The 16663-nt window shown below is 42.3% G+C and overlaps 1 protein-coding gene across 1 annotated transcript in view; it reads right to left on the minus strand.

Annotated features, from left to right (window-relative positions):
* Window positions 1–3590: 3590 nt before the first annotated feature.
* Window positions 3591–16663, minus strand: part of SLC22A16 (solute carrier family 22 member 16) — a 32778-nt gene continuing 19705 nt past the window's right edge. The window contains exons 5-8 of the mRNA XM_016137008.2: window positions 14088–14215; window positions 11692–11801; window positions 10586–10685; window positions 3591–3968 (exon numbers count right to left, since the gene is read on the minus strand). Coding sequence (XP_015992494.1) covers window positions 3789–3968; window positions 10586–10685; window positions 11692–11801; window positions 14088–14215 — 518 coding nt within the window. The 3' untranslated portion in view covers window positions 3591–3788. The remainder of the gene's footprint in view (window positions 3969–10585; window positions 10686–11691; window positions 11802–14087; window positions 14216–16663) is intronic.

The following is a 16663-nucleotide window of genomic DNA, read 5'->3' on the forward strand; positions in this document are numbered from 1 at the left end:
GAAACAAGGCAGAATAAGACAGTCCTCTACCAAGTAGCACTAACTGTAGGTGCTGTGAGGGCTTAGGAGAGAGGGCACATGATGGATCCAACTGGTCAGTCCAGCAGAGAAGACTGGAAATGAGGAAGGCTCCAAAGAATCAGCGAGATTTGGATAGACAAAGAGAAAGGTAGGAAATACGGGGCGGGGGTGGGGGAGGACGGCGGAGGATAGTATGAGCAAAGCTGCAGAGGCAGAAAGTTCCAAAGAGAGCTGAGGAAACGGTGGGTGGCTACGTGAGAAGGTTTGTGCGAGAGCAGAGTGTGAAAAGCACCAGAAACCTGGCTAGGATGGAGGACTGTATCTGAAAAGCAGTGGGAGCCATGGAAGGTATCTGAGAGGGCTCCTTCCTCTCCCTACTCATGTCAGGACTCTTCTTGCCTCTGAAAGGAAAACGAGAAGGAAACATATAGAAATGAAACCGAGAAAGAAGGCTGTGTTTACATGTAGCTAATAGGACTTTTATTTTCTGCTGCACAGAACTGTAGTGATGTGACTTAGTAGGGGTCATTCAGAAAACTGATAGGAAAACTCATTCAGGCATCATTGAGGGTGAGTTAAAAGGAGCCTCAAGGACCATCTAGCAGGACCTTGTGTTATCATTTTACAGGGGAGCAGCTGAGGTCCAAAGAGTTGAAGTGAGCTTGCTGAGACTGCAGTTGAGCTCAGCTTCATACTCCTCCCCAATAATTTTTCAGAAACTTTTACCTTGGGGCCTCCCTGCCCACCCAGCCCTTCCTGCTCTGCTGTGCATGGCTGCCAATGGCTCTGGGAGTGTGTTAGCCCTGCCGGTGTGTTAGTCTGCCGGCAAATTGAGGGCCTCGAGCCAACAGAACGCAAATTCTTCAGGTTTTTGAGGAAGCCTGGTTCGTGGGTCCAGGGATTCAGTAGTGCATGGCTCCAGGTTGGTGCAGGGAAAGCAGCGAAAGAGTGAACTCGGCGCACTCAAGTCTCTGATGCATGGGCGAGCCCTGACTGGGGACACAGAAGCAGGGCAGGGTCTGTAACTGAACACTTTCTTCCTAGAAAAATAAGACTTTCAAGACTTATGTATTGGAACATGCCTGAAAATAGCTCAAGTTTTGTCTCTGATCATGTAGAAAAGAGACAGGCAGAGAAGGAGTAAGAAAAATGAATTTACTTAGGGAACAAGCAGCTGTCAGTACATAATGGTGCTGTATGGACTTTAGAAATAAAACGAACATCCATTACTGCCTTCTGGCGAATTCGGATAAGACGTGAACACTGCAACTCCCCAACACTGTTGGAGGCAGTTACCATAGACTGGCTGCCACGGTCAGCTTCCCAATCTCAACTGAGAAAATAATCCTCTTCACCCCCTACAAGAATTGAAGTGACCCTTTGCATATGCCATTTACAAAATGAACCCTTTGGATTTAGTATGTTTTCAGTAAATATCTGATAGAGATGACAGAAAGGGGACAAGGAAGCCCCTGAGAGCTGATCATTCAGCTGAATACACTCAAAGCATATTTTTAATAAACATTTCTCTAATAACATACCTTTTCGCAGAGATTTGAGGGAGGTGAGTGCAGATTCAGCTTTTGTGGGGTTCGAAGTTTATACAGTTTTAAGAGCCCTCTTAAGAAACAAAATATAAAATTATAGAAGAAAAAAAAATGCCTGTGACCACTCTGAGGCCATCCAACAAGAGGGATAATGTGACAGAAGGAAAACTGGGTGGAAAGATATAGTGGTCTTAACGGATTTCAGTGAATATATCTCACTTTTGCAAAATTTACAAATTCTAGTGATTTTTATGTTTTGCTGATGGGGACATTTACTGATAGAAAAAACACACAGATGGATGTTATGACTGAAGGTTCGTAGAGTTCAATGAGGTGATGAGAATGGGGCCCTTGTGATGGGATTCGTGCCCTTAGGAGACAACAGAGCGTGTGCATGCTCTCACGCTCTCACGCGCCCCCCCCCCGCCCCCCCTTCCCCTGCTCTACCCCGATCTGCATGAACACAAAGAAGTCATATGAGTACACAGTGAGATGACAGTTGCCTATAAGCCAAGAGACGAGGCCTCAAAATGAAAGCTACCTTGTCATTCTTGATCTTGGCCTTCCGGCCTCCGGAACGGTAAGAAGTAAATTTTTGTTGCTTAAACCACTCAATCTATGGTATTTTGTAATGGCGGCCTACCAAACTAATACAGAACATAAAAAGAAAGTCAAGAATATATCAAATATTAACTAAGAGGAAAAATCTAAATGACAGTAAAATAGGCTGATAAAGAAAAAAAGAAAAAGAGGAAGGATAAAAAATGTCTTCCTCTTCTCATAGCCTATGTTTTTTTTTTTTTCATTTTGTTTAAAAAAAAAAAGTGAAAGGTTTGTGATTTTATATTTTATTTTACAAGTGGGAAGACCAACTGAAGAACAGCAACTATCCAGGGAACTGGATTAATATCGAAAGTCTTAAATAATTCAGGTCAAATGCGTCCTTTTTCCCATTAGCAATGATTTTAACAATGGCATCTATATAATTGTTTTAACCTTTATTTTACTTGCCTCTGCAGAAAACACTTCATAGATACTAATACACTTCTAGAGACTTCATAGATTCTAATATCCTGAACAAAAGACACCTCTAACAGCTAAATTTCAAAAGCAAAGAATAATGAACTTCTGATGAAACCACTGTAAAAAAAAAAAAAAAAAAAAAAACCTAAAACCTATGGGAAATTTATCTGAAATACACTCCTATAACAGAGAACATTTATGCCATAATTTTTAAGTTGAAATATTCAGGATATTAGACTATTTTTGTATGGTTTTAAATGAAGTTGAGGAAACAAAATTTAGTACTTAAAAACAAACCAAAAAAAAAGTCTTCCTGTAAATTATTTTCTTTAAAGGCAAGAATGTTTAACTTTCTTTTTACATTGGCAAAAGATCCTCGTGACACTTAAAGTCAATTTCCTGAGTGATCTGTAAATTTTTAAAAAAGACTGCAATGCACTAAAATGCCACAGTTTCTCTGTACTGTGAAGGTGACTTACAGAAAGAATTTACTAAATTAAGGAAAGGTAAAAACGTCAGACTAGAAAACTCACTCCTAGCCCCTAGCTGACGTGTGCCCCTAACTGGACCAAACACAAGGACATTTGTCTATACAGTCAAGGCCTCTTTGCTCAGAGTGCTGGAAAGCAAAACATCTTTTTTATAGCTAGAGTTTTTATAGTTAAATTATTTTATGGTTTAATGAATATTTTTTTTGACAGGGAATTACTAAAAAAGACTTGAATTTAGAGCTATGATTCTCATAAAAGGAGAAGGAATATCAGAAAATCTTCAAAGGGCTTTGTCAAAACGCACACACACACACACATTTTCATGTGCTCCTTCTTCCCAGGTGACAGTCCTTGGGGGGCAGGGGGAACCCTGGTACTTACTGGAGTAGGTGGTATTCTCTCAGGTGATGAGAGGAAAAATAGTTGAGAAACAATGACACAGAACAAACACAGAAAAATATGTTGCAGCAATAAAAAAAAATGCAGTCTAAAAAAAGAGCATTCTCATCTTGGTTTTTATTTCTTTTACAAAACAATTGTCTTAAAACTATCTTACAATTTTTTTAAAAGACATATAAACAACATGTGGGAGATGAAAATAGCATCTCTCTAATACAAAGGCATTGAAGTAAACAATATTTCAGGTGCTAGACAGCAAACATGGCACATTTATGCACTAAGAAAGAATCCCTAGAATTCATCACTTCTATTTTTTTTTTTCAACATCAGCATTACTGGTTGTGGGAGATAATGCACCTGCACTGTTATATGTTTCCTCATCCAGTCTTGCCGCCTCCTCCCAGGTGGTTGCCAGAGGCTTCCCAAGGGTTTCTGGAAGGTTTAGTGTTAGCAGTCCACTCACAAAGGCCAAAATCCCAACAAACAACTAGAAGAAATTTAAAAATTAATAAAAATAAGTGACACATCAGGAAAGAAATGTACCCTTCAGAGACTAGTTCTGAAACTTTTCAGGGAGCAACGGAATGAAATTTGACATAACAGCTGTCATTTTTATTCGGCAGCAAGACCTTTGGTTACCTATGCAGGACTGGGAATTCTTTCACCCATTCAACCAGGTTTAATTTGATCATTCATTCCACTCATTCATTAGCCACTGTGCAGCACTCAGTAAGTCCCAGTAGCTGCCTGCATTATTACTCTTGTAGGCACTATCTTAGGAGCTACACAGAGAAAAGGTTCCCTGTCCCATCTTCCCAGACTCCAGAGTCTTGTGGAGAAAACCAGCAACTGAACCTTGGGCTGGGACTTAGTCAACCCTGGCCCTGCCCCAATAATCAGCATGGTATCTATCTGCATTCAATAAACGGCGGGGAATGAATAAATGCATACATGCATACAGGCATGAATGCTTCAATAAACCAAACCCACAGAACTCAAGGAAACCAAAAAAAAAGGACAATGGAAACTAATTGCTATTTTGCGGCGGGGGGGGGGGGGGGGGATGGGGAGGTGGGCAGTCCATCTTATTTGTTCTTAAAATTTGGTATTTCTTTACTTTCCAGATTTTGACAAATAAAGGGGGCCTTTTAGACTAGCACCAAGGTGTTTGCCTTTAAAAGTTCAAATCACACTAAAAATTAAAGTCTATATAGCGATTCTTTTGATCATTATGAAGATGTTGGGTAGACTGCAGAATAAATCTCTATACAGTCTTTAAAAATGTGTTCCATCTTTACATAATTTAAATTCCTCGAGCAAAAAAAATAAATAAATAATACTGCCTGGGAAGAGCCCATAAAAATAACTTAAGGCATGGTTTTTCTGATAAATCTACATACTTGGTGCTTTTACAGCCTCCGAGAACAGGAAACATCAAACACACAGTGCAGCTGTGGCACCATGTGAGGCCACATCGGTGACAGACGGGAGCTTTAGGGGAGTCAGCTCTTTATTTTGTTTTGCAGAATGCTGGGAACCTAAGTCTTAGAAAAATCATAAGTACGCCTAGAAGCAGTAGTGACCTTCCAAAGGATGTTTAAAGGCGTTTTCTGGTGCCTCAAGACACAACAGGTATAGCCACTGATGTACAAACCCCGGAAAAGCCCTGTGTCAGGGCCAGGAAAACACTGAGTACGTCTAAACAACAACAACAAAAAAATAGAATCAAATGGAAGATCCAAGACAACACTGAATTTTTCTTTTTAGTTTGGTGGTGAGAATAATGGTCAGGAAATAAACAAACCCAAAACCCTCCATTCTCCCCTCTCTCCCTAAGCAGAAGGCCTGGTCTCCGCCATCCTGGCCAGCTCCCTCCACCCCATAAACATCCAAACAATGCCCTCTCCCCACCTCTCCCTCCCCCTGGCCAGGAGGGGCCTTTCACCCTCTCCAGCTTCCACTGCCTCTTACCTCCTCCTCCTCAGGGTCCCCCACCATCAGCAGACTGCCCTCCTTCTCATATAGTTTTGAACTTTTCCTTTCCACTGGCTAGTTTCCTTCAATAAAAATTAAAGTTCTCAAGCCTCTCATAATCTCAAAAACCACTCTGCCCAGTAACTTGCTACCTGTGTGGCCTTGGACAAGTTACTTAACTTTTCTGCTCCTCAGTTTCCTTATCTGCAAAATGAAACAATAACAGTACCTGCCCCAAAAGACTGTTGAAAGGACTAAATTAAATAACACATGTACGGCACTTAAAACGGTGCCTGGCCCAAGGACAAGGAGTCAATAAATGCTGTCTTTTAAAAGAAGTGAAAGAGGGCCTCTGCCCCAGCCCACACCCTCTCCAGCCTCTGTCACTGCTTCCCTCTCAGCTCTCCGTCCATCTTGCCCTCTGCGGCCTGGCCCACTCCTAACATCCACAGAAGCTGCTGTTCCCAGGCCACACATTCCTGGCTGTCAAACCAAATGGACGTGTTCCTGTTGTGCTCTCTCTTAGCCACTATCCTCTCCTGCCTTCCTTACCCCTCCTCTCCTCCTCTGGGGTCCTGCGTACCTCCCCACCTCCCTGGCTGCTGTGCCTGGACCCTCTACCATCAAACCTTAAGTGCTCCCAGGGTTCTGCTCTTCACCCTCCCCTCACTCTTTCCTCACTTCTTATAATCTGCACCTCCAGAGAGGGCTGCCCCTAAGCGCCAGACCTGTAAAGGTATCTGCCTCCTGGACGCATCCTCCAGTGCCCATCTTGCAGGTGCCCCGCACTCGTGGCATACTGTCCTTCCCCACCCCAACCCGTCCCTCCTGAGTGCCTGCCGGCTCTGTCCCTCCAGCTCCCTGCCTCCACCATACTCAGCTGGTCACCAGATCCTGTGGATACAACTTTTCCATCTTGTCCTCTCAAACACACCATTAGTCCAAATGCTCTTCCTTTCTGACCTCCTCAGAGACCCCTGCCCATCCTTACAAACGTATCTCCTGACTCCTACAACCCACCCTGATCAGGTGTTAGCAATAATGCTTGCACCCAAACCCAAACTGGCCCTATTCCTTTTCCCTCTAAGCCTTTGCCTTTCCGTTTCCTTTGCCTGGAATTCCCATCTCTCTTTCTCCACCAGGCTGACTCTTACTGGCCCCTCCGATACAGATTAATGGCCCCCTCCTCCAGGAAGCCTCCCCTCTGGCCGCAGCCTGGGTTGGTAGCCCTCTCCTACAACCACATAACCCCAGCGTTTCCCCACTACAGCCCTCATCTCTGGGGCTTGCGTCTATTTGTTCTTCTGCCTTCCCTACCAGACTGGACGTCCCTCAAGACAGAGGCTGTTTCTTTCATCTCTACTAATTAGCACCCAGCAGACAGGTCGCTCAAAATCGACCACACTATATTTATGCCAAATGCATTGATGAATACAAAAATTATATGAATCAGGTATCCACTTTTACTTAGATTACTAGAAAATAATGGTTGCTAATAAAAACATCAGAATGAGTGATTTTCATGTGCATCTTTTCAAAAGGGAAAACACAAACTTACTTATCTTCTAGGCTTCTGTTCCTCCAAACTGCCTGTCTAGGCAGTTTGACATCCATAAATAAGCTTAATGAGAAACTGAATACTCTCTTTATTCACTCATTAAAAACAACAAGCAATATCTGTGGCCTCCAAAGGAAGCACATTCACAGAATATTTCCACAAATGTACACAAGACCCTGCTGACAAGGCTTGTCTTAGGAAAGGGGGAGCTGGGCGGTCAGGGTGGCGAAGGAGTTCATTTCTCTGCATTCCCTTTTGCACTGTTTGTACTATGAAAGGCACGCTATTGGAGTTTGCATCCAAGCTCTGTCCCCTTGAAGGTATGTGACCTTGGGCTAATCATGACTTTCTGTAATGTCACCACATCTGTAAAATGAGAAGAGCAATGAACGGTATCTGCATTCTATGAAGACTAATTTTTGTAAAGCACCTAAAACAGAGCTTATCAGAGAGCAGGGGCTACTTAAGGATCTGTTAAGTAAAATGAAAATCCCTTTAAACTCCATAGTCCTTAATTGACCAATATGGATGCCCTTTTTAAAAAATAAATCTTTACTTGGTTTTAGTAAATTTATTGCAGTTTGCTTTTATAGGTTTACCTATCTTCTTCTGTGTGTTTCAGTTCATTGTTTTTTTTTTAAAAAAAAAACACCTTTCCTATTTTTTTATCTCTTATTTATTCAATAAGGAGCATCAAGTACTAGCACAAAGGTGGTGCTTCTAGAAAAGTCCATACCCTAAAATGGGTGATGGACTCTCAAAAACAGCTCCCTGTGCAGGTCAGACAGCCCATGTCATTTCGGCCTCAGAGCCAGCCCAGGAAAGAGGGTGGCAACCCAACGCCCCAGTGAGTGCCTGCTCTGGGACACGGGAGGGATGCCCATGGCAAACCAGCGATTCGCAAGGAACAGGTGGCAACCAGCCTCGTGTCCAAGGCGACTTTAGGTGGTATCAAACACTTCGCTTTACTACTTGTCAGATTCTGCTAGTGTGTTTTAGAAAAAGATGACAGCAGTGTAACACCCGTGATTTCACTGTTGTTACTGTTTAGGGCAAAGCGAAATTTAAAACTTAAATTTTTAAATTTAAATCTAAATTTTTTAATTTAAGTTTACTTTAAATGTTTTTTTAATTTTAAATTTTACTTATTTATTTTAAATTTTATTTTTTATTTTAAATTTAAATTTTTAAATTGCTTAATAAAATATCAGGCAAATTATAACATGAGTGGCACATAAAGCAAAGAAGTGCTTTGCTGGAACCAGCGGCGGGGAGGAACCAGCGGCGGGGATACAAAATGACCTGTCCTACAAGAGTTCAACACTAACTGGGGGTGGGGGGGGGTGGGGGGGGAGGGACAAAGACAAAGGCGCAAATAATAAAGCCAGACTGCGACCGTGGGCTGTGCCAGGGGCACACCCGAAATGCTGGGCGGGCACGGGGAGAGTCACGGGCTCTGAGTGGCTTTCTTGGAGAAGTGGGGCTTGCTCTGCATCTTAAAGACACATGGGGGCTGCCTCTGTCTAACCTCCCACAGCGCTTGGCCTCCCGCCAGTCGCCCGGCAGAGGCGGATGAACTGGGAACGAGGCAGGTGGTTCCACCTACGGTCTTATTTCCCCAGCTGTGGAAGTCACAGCCACTAAAGCTCCGGGACAGCCTTGTCCAGAAGGTCCTGGTGAGGCAGCTGGTCTCCACGAAGCCTGGGAATACCTCGTGAGAGGGACCATGTTGTGCCAACGGCCGTGAACTTCATGGAAGTATGGGGGCAGGGGGAATCAGTGCCTCAACTCATCTTACATTCCTGGGAGTCCTTCAAGGCTCTGCCCCAGATGGAGTTTACTTTTGAGATGTTTGAGTCCTAATAGTTCTTGGATTTACTTCTTAAAAAGGAAAAAAATAAAAAGGTCTATGTTTATCTATCATAAAATATGATTTAAGTATTAAAAAAGGCATAAAACAAATGCACAGTTTAAGAAATAATTACACTCTTGATAGCCCACAACCAAAAGAAGCCTCTTCCTCCCTCCTCCACAGTGGTCCCAATTTAGGAGATAGGAGAGAAACACTCTCTACAGAGGGGCAGTTAGGCAAAGGCATAGGGGGTTGGAGGGCGGGGGTGTGGAGAGGGAGGGGAGAAACAAAACAAACTAGCAAAGGTGGGCAGGGGTTCAATCCGGAAAGGGCTTGAATTGAATCAGGCAGAGTTTGGATTTTATTCTGAAGGTGACGGGGCAGTTGGAGCAGAGCTGTGGTTCAGCAAATTACTGTGATGGGGTGAAGGGGTGGAGTGCAGGGAAAAGACCTGGGAGATGGAAGCTGATGAGGAATTGGACTGGAAGCGGGCAACCTGGGGTGTTTCTGAGAGAGAAGGTAAGGATTCAGTGTCCTGGAGTGGGAGGAGACGGGGGAAGAAGAACAGGGCAGATAAAAAGCTGATGCTCAAGTGTCATGCTGAAGGCCACTGACTCCTAACCCAAAGTGGGAGACAGAAGAGGAGGAAATTTAAGTCACCAGTTCAGTCTGGGCAACAGTGAATCTACTTAGGACACTCAGGGAGGATAATCCATAAGGCTGGTAGAAACGTGTCTGCAGCTTGGAAGAGAAGTCAGAACTTAGGAAAGGTTATTCACGTGGGGACTTAGAAAGACAGCCAGGATGGCTCCTGAAAAATGAGTCTATGTAAGGGGCAGTAAGAAAAAGAAAGAGGAGCACTGAAGGACACCTAGAGGGAACAGCCTGGAGAAAGATACAGTTAAGAAGTCTGGGAGAGGCAGCTGGGAGGAGGAGGAAGAGGGCTGGCAGGCCCAGGGCTCTCCCCCAAGTCACGGCAGCACCTCGGGCCACCTCCCAACCCCACGCTCCCGATCCCTGCCTCCCCACTCCTCCCTGACTCCCACCTCCCTCCTGACCAGAGGGTCTTACTAAACCCAAGTATAAGCGTGCTCCACGTGATTCCCCAACCTCTCAGCCCCTGCATGAGGAAACCTGCAAACGGAACGCAACTGCGTTCACTCTTCATAACCAGGCAAATAGCCCACAGTGCCATAGCTAGACGGAAAGGTTTTTTACATCTGAAAACCACAGGCCCCCAAACCTCTCCATCGGGCACCACAGAATCCTCCAAGGAACAGGCAGCCTCCAGAATTCTCCTTGACCAGCAGGCACACAGAGGGAAGGCAGAGGAGAGGGGTAGGGGTGGGTGGCAGCCTGTGGATCCAGGTAGAGGAGCACAGGCTGGGGTTAGCCAGCTGCTGGAGGCAGAGGCATGAGGTGCTACAAAGACCAGAGCTCTCCCTTACGCAGATGCAGCTTCATGATAGAGGTGAGGAGAGGCCCTTCTCTGGCAGGCAGAGTCGTGAAGTAGAGTTCACTGGTGGTTGGAAGGCAACTGACCAACAAGAAAACAGCAGCCACCACCCTACTTATCAGCTGGTAAGCTGTTAATAAGGCTTCTACAAAACCCCATCATTGAATTATAAATTTACTTCCAATAAATAAAAAAAATACAGAAGGCAATTAGCTGGTCTACCTCTCTGCTATCTCAGTAAGGTCCTATAAACTGATTAAAGACCTGGGGCATGAAGATCCAAATGCTGGAGAGGTAAATGCTGAATGGGGCCAAGATGCTTCCCCCACGGGACACCATACTGCCACTTCCCACAGCCTGCGTCCTGAAAATGAGAAGAGTATTCAGACAGACAGCAGCAAGAACAGAAAACAAGTAGAACACAGATGATGCAGGGCGCGATGGCATGACCTCCCGTAGCCCCTGCCCACCCTGCCAGCAAGGAATAAATAATAAAACTTAAGCTTGGCTTAACATACTTGGAAATGATTTTACTTTAATTTTCCAAGAATCACTCATGATTTAGATCCACATTCTGTGAAACAGTGGTGGATACATGCATGCAAATAATTCAAGGCAATTCAAGACAGGAAAAAAAAAGGTAAACCATTCTTTAGGGTATACAGATGAGGCCCTCATGTATATTGAGGAGAATATCAATCTTCTAGAGTAGAAATTTGTTTGGGGTATCTCAGAGTGGGAATTTCGAAGAACAAAAAATTTATCTACAGAACATTTTATTTTTTAAAGTCAAGCAATATCTCAATGTGCTTTTCTTTAAAAGTTATTTAAAGAAACCTTCTAGAATGTTTAGCAGGAAGGAAAGAATGTACTTTCAATGGGAATAAGTATCTTTTCTTTTAACCAAGCAGAGAGGCCCCAGGAGAAACCGAACCTGCCCAACACCCTGATCTTGGACTTCTGACCTCCAGAACTGTGAGGAAATAAACTTCTGTTGTTGAGCCACCCAGTTTCGGGGTTTCGTTACGGTGACCCTAACAAACTAATGCAACTCACATCAAAACATCAAGAAACACATCCTGAGAAAATTAGCCTTCAGTAACATGGCCAGTCAGTGTGAGTCCTGAATTACATTCAAGATTTAAAATGGTTTTAGGATAATAGAGCATTATTTCAAAATGACTTCTTTAATACCCTTGCTAATGAGGTATAGACAAAGTCTCAGATTCAGAATTACCATCATCATGTAACTTGCCCACATCTTCGAACTCCAATAACTTCCATGAAAACAAATCGTTTATAATCAAAGGCCAAATATAATGAAATGACACGGAAGTGTAAGATAACTGGGGAAAAATAGTAACTCTTACCTTATCATGGTTGGGTACAGCTCTGCTGTATAGAGGAAAATGAGGCCAAATGCTGAGCCTATGCCAAATTTTCCAGCCATTGTTGCCACCACAGTCCATATGTAGCGATCCTGAAAAAAATATATTGGCAAAACAGACCATCATAATATTTTAAAAATATATAAAGTCTTTTATATTTTTTATGTAAAAAAATCTTTTTAATAAAATTATTCCTTAAAACTTTCTAATACTCCAGTATTTTTCAGAACAATGAAGAGTGTTTTTCCATTTGAATTTATTTTATAAATGCTACTCATGGTTGGCAAAAGATTTCTATCCTAATGAAATTTAGAGAAAAGTTTTGTAGTGACTCTCTCAAGCCTTGGAGATTTCAAATTACCAAATAAGAATCCAATACCCCTTGGGAAGATTGCTTTGGAATGAGATATGCCCGGACATGTTGACTGCACTGATAATTGACCCACTCCTTCTGGAACTGATCCAGCAAATAAAACGAAGAACCATAAAAATAAATTGTGCCCTTTGCAGCAGTAATCCCATGGCTTATAAATTATCTTCAGAAAATAATGTGAAAGTGAAAACTGAACTATGAATATAGACTCTTCCCCCACAACCCCCACCACCCCTGCCACTTTGGCTCATGCATTCCTTAACAACAAAACCTCTCCAACTCAGTCCCTACGTTCCTGAACTCAGTCCCTGCGTTCCCAAACTCAGTCCCTGCTTTCCCTAATGTCCTGCTTCCAGTAGTGGCTCGCAAAGACCTCCCCTATTCCATCTCTTCTCTCCCCATCTGCTTGCTGGATGTTGAGACTCAAGTGACCTTAGAGTTCATGTGTTGAGGATGGCAGTGCCTCTGTCAACCTGAGTCCCTGAATGACTCCATGGAGCTGAACACCCCCTCCCACTGCTACCAACCAGGTTACACCCACATCAGACTTTCTCTGAGCAATAAATAAACGTCTATTATGTGAAGTCACTCTATTAAAGCAGTTCGTGTCACCTTGTCACCTTAATTGTAGACAATTTGTTGAATGAATTAACGTGACTTAAAAAATTTGTATTGTGTTGGTATTACCATTTGGAAAGAAATTTTATTAAAGGGTAGAAATTTGTGGTTAGGGGTTAGTGCTCTATTTCTGAAAATCCTCAACGGCCACGTTTCTGCTTTCTGTATTAGTGCCGTGGCTTAATGGCTGGAGAACTTGAAAGTTCTGGGATTCCCCTAAATCTTCACCAACTCAAAGGCAGCTGTCATTAACTCAACTAGTATCACTGCGAACTACTCAGAAACACAAACAACAGCAGGCGTGGGTGAAGTGCTCTCGAACTGGCAGAAGATGCCCTTGTCCTGAGTGGTTTTGTTCCATTCATATCAGTTGTAATAATATCGATCATCTGGAAACTTCAATTACATAAAACATTCACCAACCCTGATAATTAAGTGAAGTAAAGTGTTACTAAAAAAGGAAGTCACTGGTTAGCTTAAATTTCAAACCATCTGCAACACTTAAAACACCTTGCTCTAAACACTGAGATACTAAAATCACTTCTTGGCCTTTTGACTAAGATCAAGTGTAAATGCTAAGATACTATTGCTTACTAATTACATAATCACTGGAGAAAATTATATAAAATATTTTAAAGTATTATTATAGTGACCATATTTTCCAAATAAGAGAATGAAAATACAGGTTATGACAACATTTGGGGGTAGAGGGTGGATGCAAGAGGTATACCAAGGGATGGGGTTTGTCAAAATGTGGGAATGTAAAAGTCGTTTCAGTAGTTCATGGCAGTGTTTCTCACTGAGAAACTGCATGTTTAAAAACAAGCCCTTCAGAGGATTTATGCGTACTAGAAATTGCCAACTAGTCATCTATCACAATGAAAAACAAGACTGTTTAATAGGAACAATGTGACTCGCAGTCATTCCGTATTCCTCGTCCTGTTTTTCTTCGTAATGTTTACATAAACTTGATTCATTGTGTGTCTTCAGCACCTAGAACAGCACCTGACACATAACAGATGCTGGATAGATCTCTGTTGAATGAATGAATGAATGAATGAATGTTTGGAAGGCATAATCTACCTTCCTCACTCAAGATTATTGTGTTTACAAAATACAACACTGGCCAACCCTGGGAGGTAGAACTATAGGCATTTTTTTTTTTAATATTTCTTTTTTTCCTTAAATTTTCCACAATGAGCATGTACTACTCGATATATCAGTGAAATAATGATTTTTTTAAGAAAATATATTTTTAAATATATGTATATGCTCTGTCCATAAGTCTGAATTGATCTTCATACTTACTGTAATAAGCTTAAAATTCTCCCATCAAACCATCATAGTATAACTAATCATTCCCTAAATAAAACATAAAATAACTTACCCTGGGGATCACCATAACCATACCACTGAAAAATGCACTTGAGAGAAGGGAGAAGACCAAAATGTTTCTTCTCCCGAAAATGTCCATCCCCAAGCACACGAAGATGTAGGCAGGAATTTCCACTGCACCTGTCATTGAGCAAAAGGGCCCTGTATAAGCCACGGTGTGCAATTGTGTAAGGGGACCTTGACGTCTGTCTAACCCACCTCTGAGCAGGAGCAACCAGCCTCATCCCTGCTTGGGGAGGGGGGGGCCTTTCAGAACTATCCAACAACTGCCTGAGGCAACAAGCCCAACACTTTTAAACTCCCTGGGAGATGTTTCCTGTGAAATGCACTAAAGCTCCCATAATTCACCCTGCACTTATCACCTGTCCTAGAATCTTATCCCCTACCAAGTGAAAGCTCCCCAGGACAAGGCATGGTGCCTGGAGGACAGGCCTGTTGAACAAATAAATAGGTAAATTAATAGACAACATTGATAATATCTGATCTTTGATTTCTTATACTTGACAGAACTAGGGGGAAATTTTTGTATCAGTACCTTCGAACTTAGAAACTAAAGTAGAAAATTCCGTGTCAGCTAAGTACACAAACTAAGAATGACTGATGGATTGTTAAACATTTTAAAAATCCAATATGAATCACCTACAGAACAGGGACTCTGCTTTGCACCCCTTTTTACTTCCTCGTAACAAAAACTAAAGAGCCAAATCCCTAATTGATGTAAAAGCCCTTCCCTTGAAGAACCGATGTTTGAATCTTGGCTCTTGAAGCTTTATTATCTATCAGCCAGAGCCAAACAGGGAGCAAAGCAAGCAAGAGCTCTCAGCAAAACTGAGTCAACCCAACAATTTACTTTGGGAAACAGTCACTGTTCACCAGCCCATGTAATCCAAAATCCTGTTCTTTCCTCCCTCTGCAGCTTATCTGATCTCAGGACACTACTGACCACTGCCTCTTAGGAATGCTGTGCATTTGTCCATTCATCTATAGAAGGTTACAAGCACCTTGTGGGGGCAGGTCTGGGCCTATATATCTCTCTCCACAGCTTCTGGAACACATCATAGTGATGTATACATATTTTCTAAGTGAACATTCTTAGTAGTACGTCAGAAATTAAACTCAGTTGCAGTTGCTCAGGAAAAAAAACTGGCTCAAGCAAAGGCAAATAATAATAACAATAATAGTAATAACAATATTACTACTACTAATAATAATAATATTCTGAGTATCATCTGAGAGATGATCTTTCTCTTTCATTAATACAAAAAAAAAAAATAGATCTGGAGGAAGCACCTCCCATTCACAGACCTTGCTGTTAAGGTCCAAGCTTCTAGGCCAGGACAGTAGGTATCTCTACTACTCTATTTTTTTAAAGAGTTTAGCAAGCCCTTTTAGGTCAAATAAGACAGTGATCTTCAAAAGAGCCCCATGGGAGTAGTCCTGGATTATTATCCCCACTTATCAACTAAGAGTAAATGATTTTAGCCAAATAAATAAGGGATAGCTCAAGGGCTGGAAACGAGGTCTTGGTGAGCCGAGGCCCCTTCCCTTCAGTCTGCCTCCCCCACTGCCTCCCTCCACGTCTGACTCAAAGCTCTCCCCTGTACAGGACTGTGTGCAAAGCCACCAACCAACCTCCTGGAGTCTAGTAAAGCTGGGCAGCAACCATGAAACAGTGGAAGTGACAGTGAGAGTAGACTACACCGATTTTTCTTGAGTTCTTGCTTCAGGATACTGACACTACATCTAATTTGGGGCTTGACTATGACTGGGATAGAAATGGGGCAAGTAATGAGGCCCAACCCCTCCAGGATTAGGACAATGGGCCATCAATTTCTTCACTTAATAATATAAAATCTCTTTAATTAGCCAGACACCATTCCACTCCTATCTCCACATTACCTAAAAGGTATGCCTTAAAGCTACCGAAGCATTTTCCACCTGCATTTTTCACCAGCTCTGGCACGAAACCAGAGCTGAAATTCCCACCAGCCCCAAATCATCTCAAGAGAGGAAAACTTGCTCAACAATTTCACAGCACAGAAGTATTGACTAGAAGCAGCTATCAGCAAGAAGACTTCCTGGAAGAATATTGACATGAAAAATCCAAGAGAGTTGAGAAATAAAACCATGTATACTTTTCTTGGAAACACTTTTATAATTATGAGATTGACCAGTTTCTTGAGAATTTATATCTCCATCAAAATTAAAATACTGTATCATAAAGATCTAAAACTCCAGGCCACACCCCATCCCTTCTTTCTTTGCTGCTCTATTCTAGGAATACTGCATCATTTCTCAAATTGACATTTAGAATGGGTTTGAAGTCACAAAGGATTCTTTCCATAAACGTATTGGTTTGTCCAAAAAGGGAGCAATGTTGTTTTCTTAAAATGGCTTTTCTCATAATTCCTGCTGAGCTATCACAAACAAAAATAGATGAGCCATCAGAGCACTTTAATGAGAAGGGGTGATGATATCAACATATAAAAATTTTACAGCAAGATTTTCTAAGGATAATATCAAACACGGGTAGCCTACATGGTAATAACCAGGAGTTAAAACTAGATA

This window comes from Rousettus aegyptiacus, unplaced genomic scaffold (assembly GCF_014176215.1).
Source record: "Rousettus aegyptiacus isolate mRouAeg1 unplaced genomic scaffold, mRouAeg1.p scaffold_m13_p_1, whole genome shotgun sequence".
NCBI classification, from domain to species: domain Eukaryota; kingdom Metazoa; phylum Chordata; class Mammalia; order Chiroptera; family Pteropodidae; genus Rousettus; species Rousettus aegyptiacus.